This window comes from Aedes albopictus, chromosome 1, assembly GCF_035046485.1.
Source record: "Aedes albopictus strain Foshan chromosome 1, AalbF5, whole genome shotgun sequence".
Classification (NCBI taxonomy): domain Eukaryota; kingdom Metazoa; phylum Arthropoda; class Insecta; order Diptera; family Culicidae; genus Aedes; species Aedes albopictus.
The window spans coordinates 325,052,345-325,067,619 of NC_085136.1; the positions used below are offsets into that span (position 1 = coordinate 325,052,345).

The 15,275-nt window shown below is 41.5% G+C and overlaps 1 protein-coding gene across 2 annotated transcripts in view; it reads left to right on the plus strand.

The window, feature by feature from the left end:
* The window catches only part of LOC109416092 (uncharacterized), a 38,241-nt gene that overhangs the window by 22,738 nt on the left and 228 nt on the right, over positions 1–15,275 (plus strand). Inside the window, exons 4-6 of one of the 2 annotated variants that reach the window (XM_019690060.3) lie at positions 1,379–1,570; positions 1,803–2,006; positions 2,465–2,743. In XM_019690060.3, coding sequence (XP_019545605.3) covers positions 1,379–1,570; positions 1,803–2,006; positions 2,465–2,743 — 675 coding nt within the window. The remainder of the gene's footprint in view (positions 1–1,378; positions 1,571–1,802; positions 2,007–2,464; positions 2,744–15,275) is intronic. The other variant, XM_019690061.3, reaches the window with a different exon arrangement.

Below are 15,275 nucleotides of genomic sequence, written 5' to 3' on the forward strand. Positions count from 1 at the left end.
ATTTCTAGTAAGAATATTAAGAAATATTCCTAGCAGGAACTGTAAAGAAATTTAGAAGTAATCCTTAAAAAAGTCTCAGAGTGAATTTCTAGTGCAGTTCATAGAGAAGTTACAGCAGGGATTGCTGGAGGAATTCCATCAAGAATCTATGGACACCTAATTCCACATAAATTCCTGGATAAATTTCAAAAGGATTTCCTGGAGGAATCCAGGAGAAAATCTCTGGAGGCACGGAGGTACCATATGAGGAATTTTCGGGGGAAACCCAGCAAGCATTCTTGGGGAATTTCCAAACGGAATATGTAGTGTACAGGAATCTTTTGAATAATGCCTATAGATATTATCACTGAAGGAACTTCCGCAGGGATCCCAGCAGGTATTCCTAGTGATTGTGTAGAATTTGCACAAGCTAAAATACACAGTAATAAAAATTAAAAAAAAAATCCTAGAGGAATTTCCGAAGGAAATGCAAGATGGTAAATTTTGATGAGATTGCCTCTGAAGTTTCTCCAAGTATTTCTACACAAATCCGTCCTGTGGTTCCTCTAGCAGTTGCTTTAGAAATTCCTCTGGTGTTTTAAGAATGTCTCTTGGAATACCAGCAGAAATTCCTGCCACTATTCCTTCAGTTATTCCTCCTAAGATTGCTTCGAGAATGCTTGCTGTGATTTCTCAAACTATAACAGCTGCGGTTTCTTCAGTAATTGCTCTTAGGAATCCTCCAAGTATTTCTGGAGATTTTCTTAAAAGAGTTTCCTGACAAATCCAAGCAAGTGCATTTTACCAAAAATTCCTGAATGAATACCAGCAGCATTCCTGAAGTAATCCCCGCAAGTATTCCTGAAGAATTGTCAATTGAATTTAGTTGCATTCCCGAAAAAAAAATCAATCTGGAGAAGTTTTTGTAGAAATCCCTGGAGGAATTTGAAGGCAATTTGGAGAAATGTCTGGAGGAATCACTGCAGGATTTTTTGTAGGAATCTCAACTGTAACTCTATGAACAATTACAGCATTACTTTCTGGAGGAGTTCTAGTACCACTTCAGGAATTTCTTGAAAATTCCTCCAGTGATTCTTTCAGGGGTTTCTTCAAGGACTCCAAGAATTTACACGTATTGAACAGGTAGATTTGAGGTTAGGGAATCGCCACTGATTATTAGTTGTTTTTGTTTATTTAGTGCTTATGCTACTTGTGATCCAAATGTATCCATTGTATATAGTTCGATTTCTAAACCTTATCCTGAACACTCGTCCGTCGTATTCATCCTCCTTGCTTCTCCAATGCTTAAACCCAATGTAGAGAAAATGCACTGATAATCACAAAAGTACTCCTCTTCGAGTATCAATCACAACGACCAAATCATTCCTCGCCCAAACAGTGCCTCACCTCGTCGGAATGCTGTTCCGGATCATGCCTAAGCTACTCGTACAAATGTGTGACCAACCTGCAGCTGCGGACTCCGGTCGTCGTGCTCCTCAGTGACGTCGCCGCCATTGCCAACCGTATCGGCGGTGGACCCAGTAGTAGTGACACATCTTCACCCGCGAAATGCGCCGCCGTTGGCGAATATGTAATTACCCCCTTCAAAGAACACTTTTTGAGCTTCAATCAATTTCCGCGCACTAAACAGCAAACACACAATTAAAACCCCAACTCACGACCCAGCAGCAGACCGGCGGCCTTTTGGCCTTAAGACGCGCTAATAACTCATTAACGTTTTATTCTCTACCCGTTCTCGGCTCGGCTTTGCGCCGGACCCCTTTTTCGTTTCATGTGGTTCCCCCCTGACCCCCACCCATCAGTGCCTAACTGCAGCCGATTGCTGTTCCCGGAGTTGTCTCAGCTTCTCGTACAAGTGCGTCCAGAACTACGACCTGGGGACGCAGCAACTGACGTCATCGGGAATTCCAGTTCAGCTGCCGGCCGGCGGGTCCTCCCTCAACACCATCGACACGGCTAATCGCTTCGGCGGCTCCGAAAGACAATGTCTCGCTAATGGACATGCGGTAAGTTTAAGATAAGGGAGTTTTGGGTAAAACTCTCGTCGGCTATGCTATGGCGGGGAGTGATGCAAAGAATGATTCGAAGAAACAACAAAAAACCACCTCATGCTTACTTACCGATTATGTGGCGTTTCGTGGAAGTGTTACACGGGCAATTGAGTAAGCATCAATCGGGTTATTCCATGTCAAACTTTAATGTTAAATTGTCTCTAAAATAATAAGAAACTCGTCAATCAGTTGTACGTACTACAGAGTTTGTCAGGAATTATACCACAACTGCCCCCATTCGTTTGTAAGTAAAAAGCCTGGGATAAAACTTACTTCGACATGGAATGACCCCCGTCTGGTTTCAATTCGCCATATTTCTTCCTAACCAGTTTCTCCACCCATCGGAATTTCCACATTTATCTAACCGCATCTGTTTATTGTTCATCCCTTTTTCCCTCCGCCACCATCACCAGTGTTTCTACGGGCAGGAGTGCTGCTCGGGAGCCTGTTTCCGATCGTTCTGTGCCACCCAAATCACGCTGGGAATCCCGGAGTCGTTCCTGACGCGACCCTCGGCCGTCAATGGTCCGTACGTGCCGGTCAACAGCTTGGACGAGCTGATCACCCGCTTTGGAGGGGGCAGTGATGCCAATGCGGCCGTCAAGGATTCCAGCGCTAGTGCTTCGCTGAAACGGGCGAATATCGGCGGCCGGAGTGAGGCCCAGAAGCAGTGTGCCGTTGTGGGTGAAGGGGTAAGTATCGAGGGGAAAGAAAATGTGGAGGGGATTTGGTATAAAATGGATTGAGTAGCTTGAACATTGAAACATTAAAGTATAATAACGTCAACTCAAATAACGCATATATCGTCCCATATCTACGTATAAGCAAGGCTTGCAAATATTTCCAATGCAAGCCAGACTGGAGTAGCATTCTGCAGCTTTCCAAACATATGTCTAGTGAATGCAATGCTATATTAAGCTGAAATTTTGACATTTTGTGAAACCAACTTCAATTGGTATTCAGTCAAAATTTCAGTAGCGTATTTGCACCACTCAGCCTGTGTGTTTCAACGCGTTATAAGCAAAACATGATGTGATGTTATTCCATATAAACTTTAAAAACCTACTATTCATTATTGAAAGATTACATATGTACATCTTGGATTGATACCACGACAGTTCCAAAGTTTATCTCAAGCTCCCTTACAGAGGATGTTTTACCCGGTCTTCTCCGAAGGTCGAGCTTCGGTCATTTGTATTCTTGTGCTAGTACTTGCTTCCATCTTCGACCATAAGTAAGTGCAAAAGTGGAAAACGATAGAATGCGTGCCGTGATTTGATCATGATAACGCTCAACCAGAGCAGAAGGAAATAACAACAGCATGAGAAACTGTGTTTTTTTTTTTACTTATTCGTTTATTTGGAAGGCTCGGGCGCCACATGAGCATAACTGAGCCGAAATCTTTTGTTTTTTTTTACAATGATTTTACATTTTACAATTTATTACTGCCTTAAGCTATGTTAGTTTGGGAAGCCGAAGTACTCGCGGCTGTTTCGAGGTTAAGGATTGAGAAAAAAAAAATAAAATTGGGAAGGAGGGATTTATGGGTTTAAAACTAAATTATTTGCTAACTTATACTAAAACATTGATGGGACAAATTGTCCATATCTGTAACGGAACCAAAAAGAAAGGACTTTATCGGTAGAAAACGACAAGAAAAAGACAAACGGAAGGGGGGTGACGACAGACAGAGGCGAACAACAAAACCAAAAGGCGGACAACGAAAACAAGGAACGTACTACATCAAACTCTGACATCAACACGTTTCAAAAACTGGTAAATCAGGTTCATGTATTCCAAATCAAGTCCTGCCAACACTTCTCTAACGGGTTTCTGTTGTTTTCCTCGGACCCGGAGAATTTCATGCAGCTCAGATCTGACCTCACGATACTCATTGCATCCCCACACGACATGTTCGATATCCTGGTAAGCTACGCCACAGACACAGAGATTGCTTTCTGAGAGCCCAATACGGAAGGTATGTGCATTCAACAAATAGTGGTTGGACATCAGCCGACACATTACACGAATGAAATCGCGGCCTAAATCCAACCCTTTGAACCATGGCTTCTTCGACACCTGTGGAATGATGGAGTGCAACCATCTACCCATCTCTCCATCTCTCCATTTGTGTTGCCAGCTGATCAAGGTCTCCTGACGGGCCAATGCAAAAAATTCGTCGAAGGCGATTTGACGCTCGTAAATATCGCCTCCGCTAGCGCCCACCTTAGCCAAGAAGTCCGCTTTCTCATTGCCCGGAATTGAGCAATGTGAAGGGACCCAAGCTAAAATGATGATGTATGAGCGTTTGGACAAAGCACTCAAGACTTGGCATATTCCTTTCAGGAAGTACGCTGAGTGCTTCATCGGTTTCATTGACCGAACAGCCTCCAGAGAGCTTAGATTGTCGGTAAAAATGAAGTAGTGCTCAGGTGGAAGAGTGCGAATGTACTCTAAGGTGTAGTATATAGCCGCTAGCTCAGCAATGTATACCGAACATGGCTTTTGAAGCATGTAGGTGGCGCTATGAAATTCGTTGTAGACACCGAAACCACTCGAATCATCGGTTTTCGAACCGTCTGTGAAGAACTGTCTGTCCCCGCTAACATGCCCGAACTTACTTGCAAAAATTTGTGGAATACACACGGAACGAAAAGATTCTGGTATTCCGGTGATCTCATCCTTCATGGACAGATCAAGATCTACAGAGCAACTGTCGAAGTTTGAGAAGTTGTCACGATTGGTGTTAACCGGATATGGGCTTACCTCCAGCGTCATGTACCAGTAGTACACACTCATAAAACGAGTTAAGAAACTGTGTTATTTGGGTAAAATAACTGAATAATAGAATCGATTATTTTTAAGTTATTAACATAACATATTATGTTATAAACTTGCCTGTCATGAGCGGCAAAATAACAAATTTCATAACAAAAATTTTTTCTTGGAAAACCATCTTCATAACTTGTTTTGTTAGTTTCAATAACAACTTAATAACAGTGAATTTGGAAAATATTTTAATAACAAATTTTGATATTAATTTGATAATGATAATAATCGGAAAGCAAAGTTTGTTATGATATCAAAATCGTAACTAAGTGAATTATGATACTTATTATATAAAATTATTCACTTTGTCTCACAAACCCACGAATAACATGAGTAAAAATACTTTAAATGATCGAAAAATACTATATTCTGTTTTTAATTCATTCTAAGAGAATGTAAAAGAAAAACATTCCAAAAATTTCTCCGAGAGTTCTTCCACGAAATCATTCACAGATTTTCAAAGACTCCTCTAGAAAATCTTCCATAATTATGAACAGAAACCCTTCAAGGATTTCATCAGAATTTTTCGTGATTATTTGTCCCGAATTTCATTTTTAGATTTCTCTGAAAATTGCTTTGAGAATTTCACCAAGAGTTTTTTTTTTCGAAGAATTCTCCTGGAGTTTTCCAAAAGATTTTGCCAAGAATTCTAATAATTGCTCAAAAGAATTACTTTTGGAATTTCTAAGAAGATTGCGCCAGAAGTTCTTCTGAAGACTTCTCCAGGGTATCGAAGGGTTCCTATAGAACTTTCAAGTATTTTCCCGAATATTGTTTAAGGAATTTTCAGAGGATTCGTTTGGAAATTTCCCTCCTAATTAAATGCAAAAATGGAACAAAACAAGAGGACAGATCATCATTATCGAATTTTCATTTTGATTTCAAAATTTGCTACTGTTGTGCTATTGATAAGATGATCAATAGTGCAACAATAACAAAACTTGTACTTAAACAAAACATGTTATTGGAATGTAATTAAGTGAATGTATATCAATAGCTTGATTATAACTAAATGAGATTGTCCAACAAAATTTGTTATGGAAAAGCTATGCCTTCATAATTAAATAATAATAAAACAAGATATAAAAACAGGTTATGTGATTTCGTAGTTATTAATTTGATATTCTCCTCTGCTCGGGAATGCAGAGTGATGAATTATAATGTTTGATTTTTTTTTCGCAAAAGCATATTGTGGATACCGTTCTAAAGGTTGATTACATTTCAACTACAATGTTCTCGTTCAAGATTTTCAACATAATGTAATGCAATACATATTATTATTTGTTCTCACAATTCGAACTACTCAGCGAATTAGGTAAAATAGTTTTTGCAATTCCTCATCGTAATAGGCTGTTTTACCTCACGCAAATTTGACAGGAAAAGGCCTACTTTCCCACACCAAATTAACAGTGCTGTAATGGTTCATTACAGCACTGATTTACGTTGCGTAATAAACCATTACAGCACTATTTCCAGTTTTGGTCAACTTTTTGATGCTTTCTGGACGCAATTTTGAAAAATTGTGACAACTGCACAGTTTAACCTATTATGATCAGATTTTCCTAAGCATTGGCTATGAACATCAGTGTGCAGTTTGATGAAAAAGTTTTGTTGGAAACTATCCCTCAGGGTAATTTATGAAATTGCAAAAAACGTTGTACGCAACTCGGTGCAGAACTCGATTTTTCCAGCACTCGTCGTAATTATCCAACTCGGCAAGCCTCGTTGGATAATTGTACGACTCGTGCTGTAAAAATCGTCATTCTGCACCTTGTTGCGTAAACTACTATTGTCTAGGTATTGACTTGTTCGAAAACAGAATGAAGGTGACGCTGCACTTCGAACAGCACCTGAATGGCGTGGAGAACGTAGGCACGGGAGACCACGGCAACGGAGGAAACGACGGCAAGCGGAGGACGGAAATGAACCAACTCCCACGCTGAGGGAAGTTAACCTTCATCCAGCCAACGTACATTTTCCACCTTCGGAAAAGTACAAAAATGATCATAACTTTTTTGTTTTTCAATGGATTTTGATGAAATTTTCACAACTTCCCAAAAAACTCTTCTAGTTTATGATGCCGGGGAAGTGGGTGCTCGATCCACATGGTTCCGGAGTTATTCCGGATTGTCTTGGGGTACCAAAATTGGCCACATACTTTGCGCAACGTATATCTCAAGATCCCGACGAGGTAGAAGTATAGTGTCTTCGGTGAAATTTTTCAGCAGGTTAAGAACAAACTAGCAGTGGCGACTTTGGTTCGCGATTCGGCCGCTAGGCGGCGCCAGTGTCAAAAATGTTCAAACTCTTGTATCGCAGAAACCTGATAAGATAGAATGATGCAGTATTCGGCAAAATTCTTCAGCATGCTCAGAACTATCTGATAGTAAAGTCTTTGGTTTGGGGTTTATCCGCTAGGTGGCGCATTGTGTCTGAAAAATTCAAGCACGTGTATCTGGATACTCTTATGAGGTACAAGCGTGTCGTTTTCAGCAAAGTTTTTCAACAGGCTAAGAACTATCTGGCAATGACGTCTTTGGTTCGAGAATCGTCTGCTAGGTGGCGCCAGTATCAAAAATCTTCAAACTTCTATATATCAGAATCCTGATAGGATAGAATGATGCCGTCTTCAACAAAATTCTTCAGCAAGCTAAAAACTGGCTGATAGTTGAGTCTTTGATTCGGGATTTATTCGCTATATTATTCGCTACACCGTCTTTGATCCCCTGCAGACAAATTTCGTCACCTCACAATATTGCTCCGTTTTTTCTTCCCGGAATTTCTACAGGAAATTTTTAGGGATTTTTCCAGGAATTTCTCCGGCATTTTCTCTAGGAATCCCTCTGGAAAAATTTCCAGGATTCCCTCTAGGACCCACATCAGGAACGCCTGCGGAGAGTCCTTCAGGAATACCTTCGGTAATTTCCCCTGGAATTCTTATGGGAATTTCTCTAGGAGTTCTCCAGGAATTCCTGCGGATTTCCTCAGCAGGAAATCCTTGCAGGACGCAGGACGCAGCAGTCCTTGCAGGACGTTTTCCGATTTTTGAGATAAAATGATTTGAATGTTTTGATTGCTGGTGTCACCTATCGTCGCCATTGCCGGATAGATCTCAACCTGCCGAGAACAATTTTACAGAAAACACCATGTTTTTGCTTATTACAGTAACGAGATACACGTGTTCAAATATTAAACACAAGGTGCCACCTAGCGAATAAATCCCGAATCAAAGACTCAACTATCAGCCAGTTTTTAGCTTGCTGAAGAATTTTGTTGAAGACGGCATCATTCTATCCTATCAGGATTCTGATATATAGAAGTTTGAAGATTTTTGATACTGGCGCCACCTAGCAGACGATTCTCGAACCAAAAACGTCATTGCCAGATAGTTCTTAGCCTGTTGAAAAACTTTGCTGAAAACGACACGCTTGTACCTCATAAGAGTATCCAGATACACGTGCTTGAATTTTTCAGACACAATGCGCCACCTAGCGGATAAACACCAAACCAAAGACTTTACTATCAGATAGTTCTGAGCATGCTGAAGAATTTTGCCGAATACAGCATCATGCTATCTTAGTTAGCTCTTAACCTGCTGAACAAATTCGCCGAAGACACTATACTTCTACCTCATCGGGACCTTGAGATATACGTTGCGCAAAGTATGTGGCCAATTTTGGTACCCCAAGACAATCCAGAATAACTCCGGAACCATGTGGACCACGCATCCACGTCCCCGGCATCATAAATTAGAAGAGTTTTGAAAATTTGTAGGAAGTTGTGAAAATTTCATCAAAATCCATTGAAGGACAAAAAAGTTATGACCATTTTTGTGCTTTTCCGAAGGCGGAAAATGTACGTTGGCTGGATGAAGGTTAAGGATGAAGCTCAACACCAACAAAGCAGCTGGTAAGGATGATATCGCAGCTGAACACATCAAGATGGGCCCAGAAAAGTTGGTCACCTGTCTGCACCGGTTAAGTTCGAAGTTATCAAGCCGACTTCATTGACGGCAGCTCGAAAACGGACCAGATCTTCATTGTGGGGCAAATCTTCAAAAAATGCCGCGAATACCATATCACAGCGCACCACATGTTAATCGATTTCCAGACGGCGTATGACAGTATCGACCGTGCAATGCTGGGGTAAATCATGGACGAGAACGGCTCCTCTGGGAAGCTCACAAGATTAATACGACGATGTCGTAAAAAACTGTCTAAGGGTTTCGGGCACTCTGTCTAGTTCGTTCGAACCTCGCCGAGGACTGCGACCAGGTGATGGACTTTAATGCCTGCTGTTCAATATCGCCCTGGAAGGTGTTATGCGAAGAACCGAGACACGATTTTCACAAAACTCGGGCAGTTTGTCTGTTTCGCGAATAACATGGACATTACTGCAAGAACATTTGGAACGGCAGTAGAACTGTTCACCCGCCTGAAACGTGAAGCAGCAAAGGTCAGTGAAGGCATCAAAAACGAGGTACATGCTGACAGGTGGAACCAGGAACGACAGGGAAAGCCTAGGCAGCAGTGTAACGATAGATGGGGACACGTTCGAGGTTGTTGAAGATTTCGTCTACCTCGGATCCTTATTAACGGCAGACTCTACAAAAACATACGGTATCACCAAATGCACCATTTACAAGACGCTGATCAGACCGGTGGTTCTCTACGAGCACGAGACCTTGACATGCCAGCACTCGAAGTGTTCGAGCGTCGAGGGCTTAGGTCCACCTTTGGCGGTGTGCCGAAGAACAGTGCGCGGTAGCGAAAGATGAACTGCGAGCTCGTTGAACTCTACGGGGAACATGGCATTCGGGGAAGTGACAAGAATACAATGGGCAGAGCATGTTGTGAGAATGCCGGACAACAACCCTGCAAAACTAGTGTTCGCAAGAGGTCCAGGTGAATGTTAAAATCAATAAATGAAACAAAATCCTTCCGGTTTTCTGGATGTTAGGTTCGCCATGCAGTGCAGAGCACTCCTTCGTCGTCTGCAAAGCTCACCAACTGACCGGATGTTGTGAAAATCGTAACGCGAGTTTTGAGCCCGCCCCGTCTTAAGGCACGATCCAGTGCAATGTTGAATAGTAGACATGATAGTCCATCACCTCGTCATGGTGCCCGGTGAGATACAAATGATCTGGATTGTTTATCCGTAGCCCCCACGCAGTTTTGCACACCTTCGATCGATGCATTGCTGAGCCTGCTCAACTTCCAAAGAAAGACGTTTTCGACCATGATTTTCTATAGCACATGGACCCATCCGTACCTCCATCGAATGAATCGTCGCAGTTACGGAATGCGAGCAAAAGGCGCTTAAGTTGAGGGAACTGTTGAGAAATCGCTGGTGGAAGCCACGGTACGAGCTACGACTGAACATCATGAGTTGCCGAAGAGCCACCGAAATACTTGCTCAGATAAAAAGGGTTAGGGATAAGGACTGTTCAATTTATAAAACGGACAACTTTACAAGGCTATAAAAAGAAGACGCGTAGTTCAAATTTAACCACCCTTGCATCGTTGTTCAGTACATCATTTTTCATTATAGTAATGATTTTTGAATCGAATAAAAATAGTTTTAATTCATAGAAAATCGGCCAGGTGTTGAATGAGGTGGATTTTACGATTCCTGAAAATTGAAAATATATATAAAATTACTGTTCACATATGATATATCGTTTTTAATATCAGATAAGTATGTGCCATGCTGCAGCAGTATGAGTAATAAACATTCTGGTGAAGTTTAAACTCAATTGGAAAATTAGTTGTTGAAATATTAAAGTCTCAAGTGAGATTCGATTTTTTGATTAAAATTCAATTATAAAGCAAAAAGGACATGAAAATATTCAATAAACATTTTTTTATGCATCCAGTCGAAAGTAGGAATGATGTGGTTTCAAATGCAGAAAACTGCTTCTTAATAGCATTGCTGGTTTGGTTACTGTGAGCCATTACAGGCACAGTAATCAAAACAGTTTCGTTCTTTGAAAGTTCTTCCAAATAACAATGCAGCCTAATGCAAATTTTACATAACATTGATGTTGGAAATAAAATTTTTTCATCCGATTGTTATTAAATAAGGTGTATAATAACATAGGATCAACTTTGTTGAAAATAAATAATACCATGGTTCGCTAGAGACGAAAATTTGCATCAATGGAGCAAAAAAAATGCAATTTTTTACAATGACCATCTTTATGGAATATTTTTTTTATGAAGAATGCAATTAAAGTATTTTTTTTCTTCAGCATCATTCAGAAAACAATATTCTACTACTCTGGACAAATTTTTAGCCGAATCCGTTATGCTATTGCATCACAGGACTTAAATAAATATTTTTTAATAATTTCTTTGCAAACAAGGCAAATCACTTCATCAAGCTGAAGGCTGGCTTGGTGCATTATTACTAACCAACTATTGAGCTTTACCTTTAGTAGAATAGTATAAGATTCCAATACAATAAAAACTTCATGAAAATATGCAGTTTAGTATGTGGAAAAATATGTCGAATTTTGAGAAATGGGTTTTTATTGAAGTTTTACGAAAACCGCTACAGTTACACAAAAAAGAACATTTTGCTCAATGTTATATTTTTCCTACAATTGAGAATAGCTATAGAAAGTTATGCAAAAAAACTGGTAATGATTTTATTGAAAAATAAAAAAGATATCGCACTAGCAAGTTGTCCGTTTTATAAATTGAACAGTCCTTACGCCTGGTGAAGAGGTAACCTCGAACAGGGGAACGAACTGGAACTAATAATTGAAGAGATGAGGGATTGTGCACAATGCAGAGCTATATCAGGTGAGAAAGAAAAAGTTCGGATAGAAGAAAGAAAAGACACATACACGTTTAGTTAGTACACATTCTTAAGAAGGAAGCATGGCACTGTACAACGGACTAGCATGCAACGTCCAGTGACACAGCCGAAAACTTATGCTGAAGAATCAGGAGACTGACGGAGGACCCGGAGCTAAAGGAACTGGGCCATAACTTGGTGAAGACCAGGCGCACGCAGAAAGGAGAGATTCTGTTAAAGCTTAAAAATGACGCTTTGGCCTGGAGGTCGGCGTACAGGGAGCTTGTTGCTAATTCCTTGGATGGCGATGCCACAGTCAGTGAGCGCTCTTTAACAGGAGGCAGGGGTTGAGGTCAGAGATCTGAACGAAACGGTCGAAGAAAGGGTTTCTTACCTAGGTCCATTGACCTAGCAGTGCAACCTGGAAATATCGATGGCAATCTGGATTAGGCAGGCATTTGGAGGTACTCGGACGTTCGGGTATTCCCCGAAAATTTCAATTGGGTTGCGGATACAGACCAGATAGTGGCATATGGCAGGTTATCGGTAGATTTTCAATCCAAGAAGTGATCGAAAGATGAAACGGTTTCTGCGTTTATTAAAATCAATGGAATCTTCCTACACGACTATTATGTACTTCCAATGTGGACGGGTGAAGAGTGCAACAGGATGATGGATTCACTCACTGACACACTGGTGAGACGAAAGCCAAAAATCATCGGAGATGATTTCAAAACTTGGGCCGTAGCTGGATGTAAGGCTCTACTGAACGGTCAGCACATTTTATAAGACGCTTACGGAGGACATGAAATCAGCCAGAAGTACTACCACAGTGATCACCAAGCGCGAAAACCTATAGCGTCGGTCAGCGAGCCTTCAATGTATTGAGGTGAACGAGGGCCCGCGAGCGTCACCATCGACGTCGGAGAACACGAAATTGCATCGAGGTTTAGGAGGGATTTAAGGGGGCTTTATAGGCTTTCAGGAAACCTTCAGGGTGGCTTCAGGGGGTTTCAGAGACATTTCAAGGTGTTTAAAAGCTTCATATGATCTCAGGAGAACTTAAGAGTTGTTTCATAGGTGTTGCCAGGCGTTTCAAGGCATTTCAGAGAGTTTTAACAGATTTAAGATGGGCTTTAGAATACTTCACAGGCTGTCAGGTGAGCTCTGAGGCGTTTCAAAGCGTTTCATAGCAGTTTCTGAAAGGCTTTAAACTTGCTTAACCGATTGCGACCTAGCAACACACATACTATATGAGAGATACAGCAGCGCAAGTTCGGGTTGTATAAAAGTGCGCGTTAAAGCAATTGAGGGTGTTCAAATTTCAACGTTCATGAGGATTACGCCTGCAAAAAGGTGTCAACGAAATAGCAAGGATTATGTTAAATGTCAACTCAGGTATCAAATGTTTCTCTCATTCGAGCGAGTAACGATCTATTCCACCACAATATTAGGGACCAACTCAGGATCATTTGCGTGCTGAAAGTATGCTCTCTCCACAAGCGCTCACTCACAATTCGTTTCAACTTGCAGGAGAAAATGTTTTCTCAGGTTGCACCAATGCACCTTTTCACACGGTTGATGTCTGCGAGGTGCCGTGTTATCTAGATGGCCATGGAAACAAGTACATTTTATGAAAACACGGTACCAGTAATCGTCAAATTATTGATCTCGTGCTTCAATTGAGACCGGTAGTCATGATCCGCTTGGAATCGTCGGACCGGCCCCAGCATCTACCAGTTCAGAGAAAGAAGATCGCCGCATATGGACAGACTTGAGCGTAAAGCATGTCTTAGCTCGTTACAGGTTTCAGAGGGCTTTACAGACTCTCAGATTAGCTTCAGGTTTGACTTCAGGGGGATTCCAAAGGTGTTTAAAGGCATTTCAGGGCGTTTTAGGTGAATTCAAAGAACTTTTAGGGGGCTTCACAGACCGCTGAGTAAATTTCACGAGGCGTATCAGGAGGTTTCATAGCTGTTAAAAGGAAGCTTCATAGGCTCTCACGAGCAGACTTTACAGAAACTCCTTCGCGAAAAAATGCCAATAAAGACTCGCGAGGCTCAAAACACAATCCTCTTTCCAAAATCACCTTGGCTTGTTATTTTCGTTCACCTCTTAATCGCTCGGTTTTATTACATCTCTGTTCGGGGTTCGCTTTGTTCCTTGCAATGAGGCACACAACGCTCTAGATCGTGTTGCAAAACTCTTTTGATTTTGAGGAGTTTTATCAAGCCTGCTCAGAAGAGGTTCATGACGATTTCAAAGCGTTTCAAGAGGTTCCAGAACACGTTTCAAAGCGTTTCAAGAGGTTCCAGAGGGCTTTAACGGGCCTTCACAGGTTCTCAGGAGGGTGTCAGAGGCGTTTCAATGTGGTTCAAAGAGTTCTGGAGGTTTTAGAGGTGTAAGGGTGCTTCACAGGCTCTCAGAAGAGATTTACGGGGGTTTCACAGGCGGATAAAGTAGTTCCCTTAGGTTTCAAGGCGTTTCAGGGGGTTGCAGGAGATTGCAGAGGGATTTTAGAGGGCTTCTTAAGCTCTCAAGAGAGCTTCAGTGCGGTTTGAGCAGGTTTCAGAGGCGTTTCACTTTCACACGGTCGGACTTGATTATTCATAGTCAGGTTCTAAAGCTTCCCAGACATATATCTGAGAAACGGAATACTCTACAAAGCTGTAATTTAAATTAATTACCAATCAAGCAATCATGGTTGGCTTGATCAAATGTCCAAATTTCAGCTCTATACATCATTTCGTTCCCCGGATAATCGAGTCCGAACTGTGACAAAACAAATCATACAATAACCTCGTACAGTATACATTCCTAGAATATGTTAACAAGGTTCTATAAAGGTTCATCGAAGGGCATTCCCGTTCGTATCGCAACCTGATTTACAATCAAAATGACATCTGGCAATATAAATGAATATTTGATTAACTCTTACATTTGCTGTCTGACTGCCTTTACTACGGTGACGACGATGACGACGTTCCAACCGCGAGGAGGCAAACATTTATCGACCTGTCACCGTACATCATCGCACAACGGCGCGAATCCTAATTCTGTTCCCTGCCTCAATTCACCCACAATTTCAACCGAAGACTCCCCTCCGACTAACTGTCTGCCTGCTGAAAGACGACACCACAACTCACATCATCCTCATCCTTCATCCCATTCCCAAGCTACCATGCACGGCCGCCGCCGCCGCCATCCTAATCCTGATCTTATCGTAGAAAATCGCAGCGGTTCAAGTGGCAACCGACATTCCTACTCCACCTCCTGTCTATCTCATTTGGGGAAGAACGGGGTAAAACGATCTTTTTGGAATAGAGTGGCTTTAGTCTTGGAGTACAAGAAGTGTTCCAGAAAATCTAGTGTCCACCTTTCAACAACTGGATTGTTAGAATGTTATGTCCCTATTAAAGCACCAGTAATTTCTTATCATAAACCATATTCTTAAGATCTGTTAACTTATTCGACGAGAAGAAACGCCTCTGCTAATATGAACAATTTGTTCAGAAAAAAAAAGTAGCCTGTCGACACATTCACAAACCTTTAAGGCATACCGGCGTTTGAGTTGACGTTATTATCTACACCACT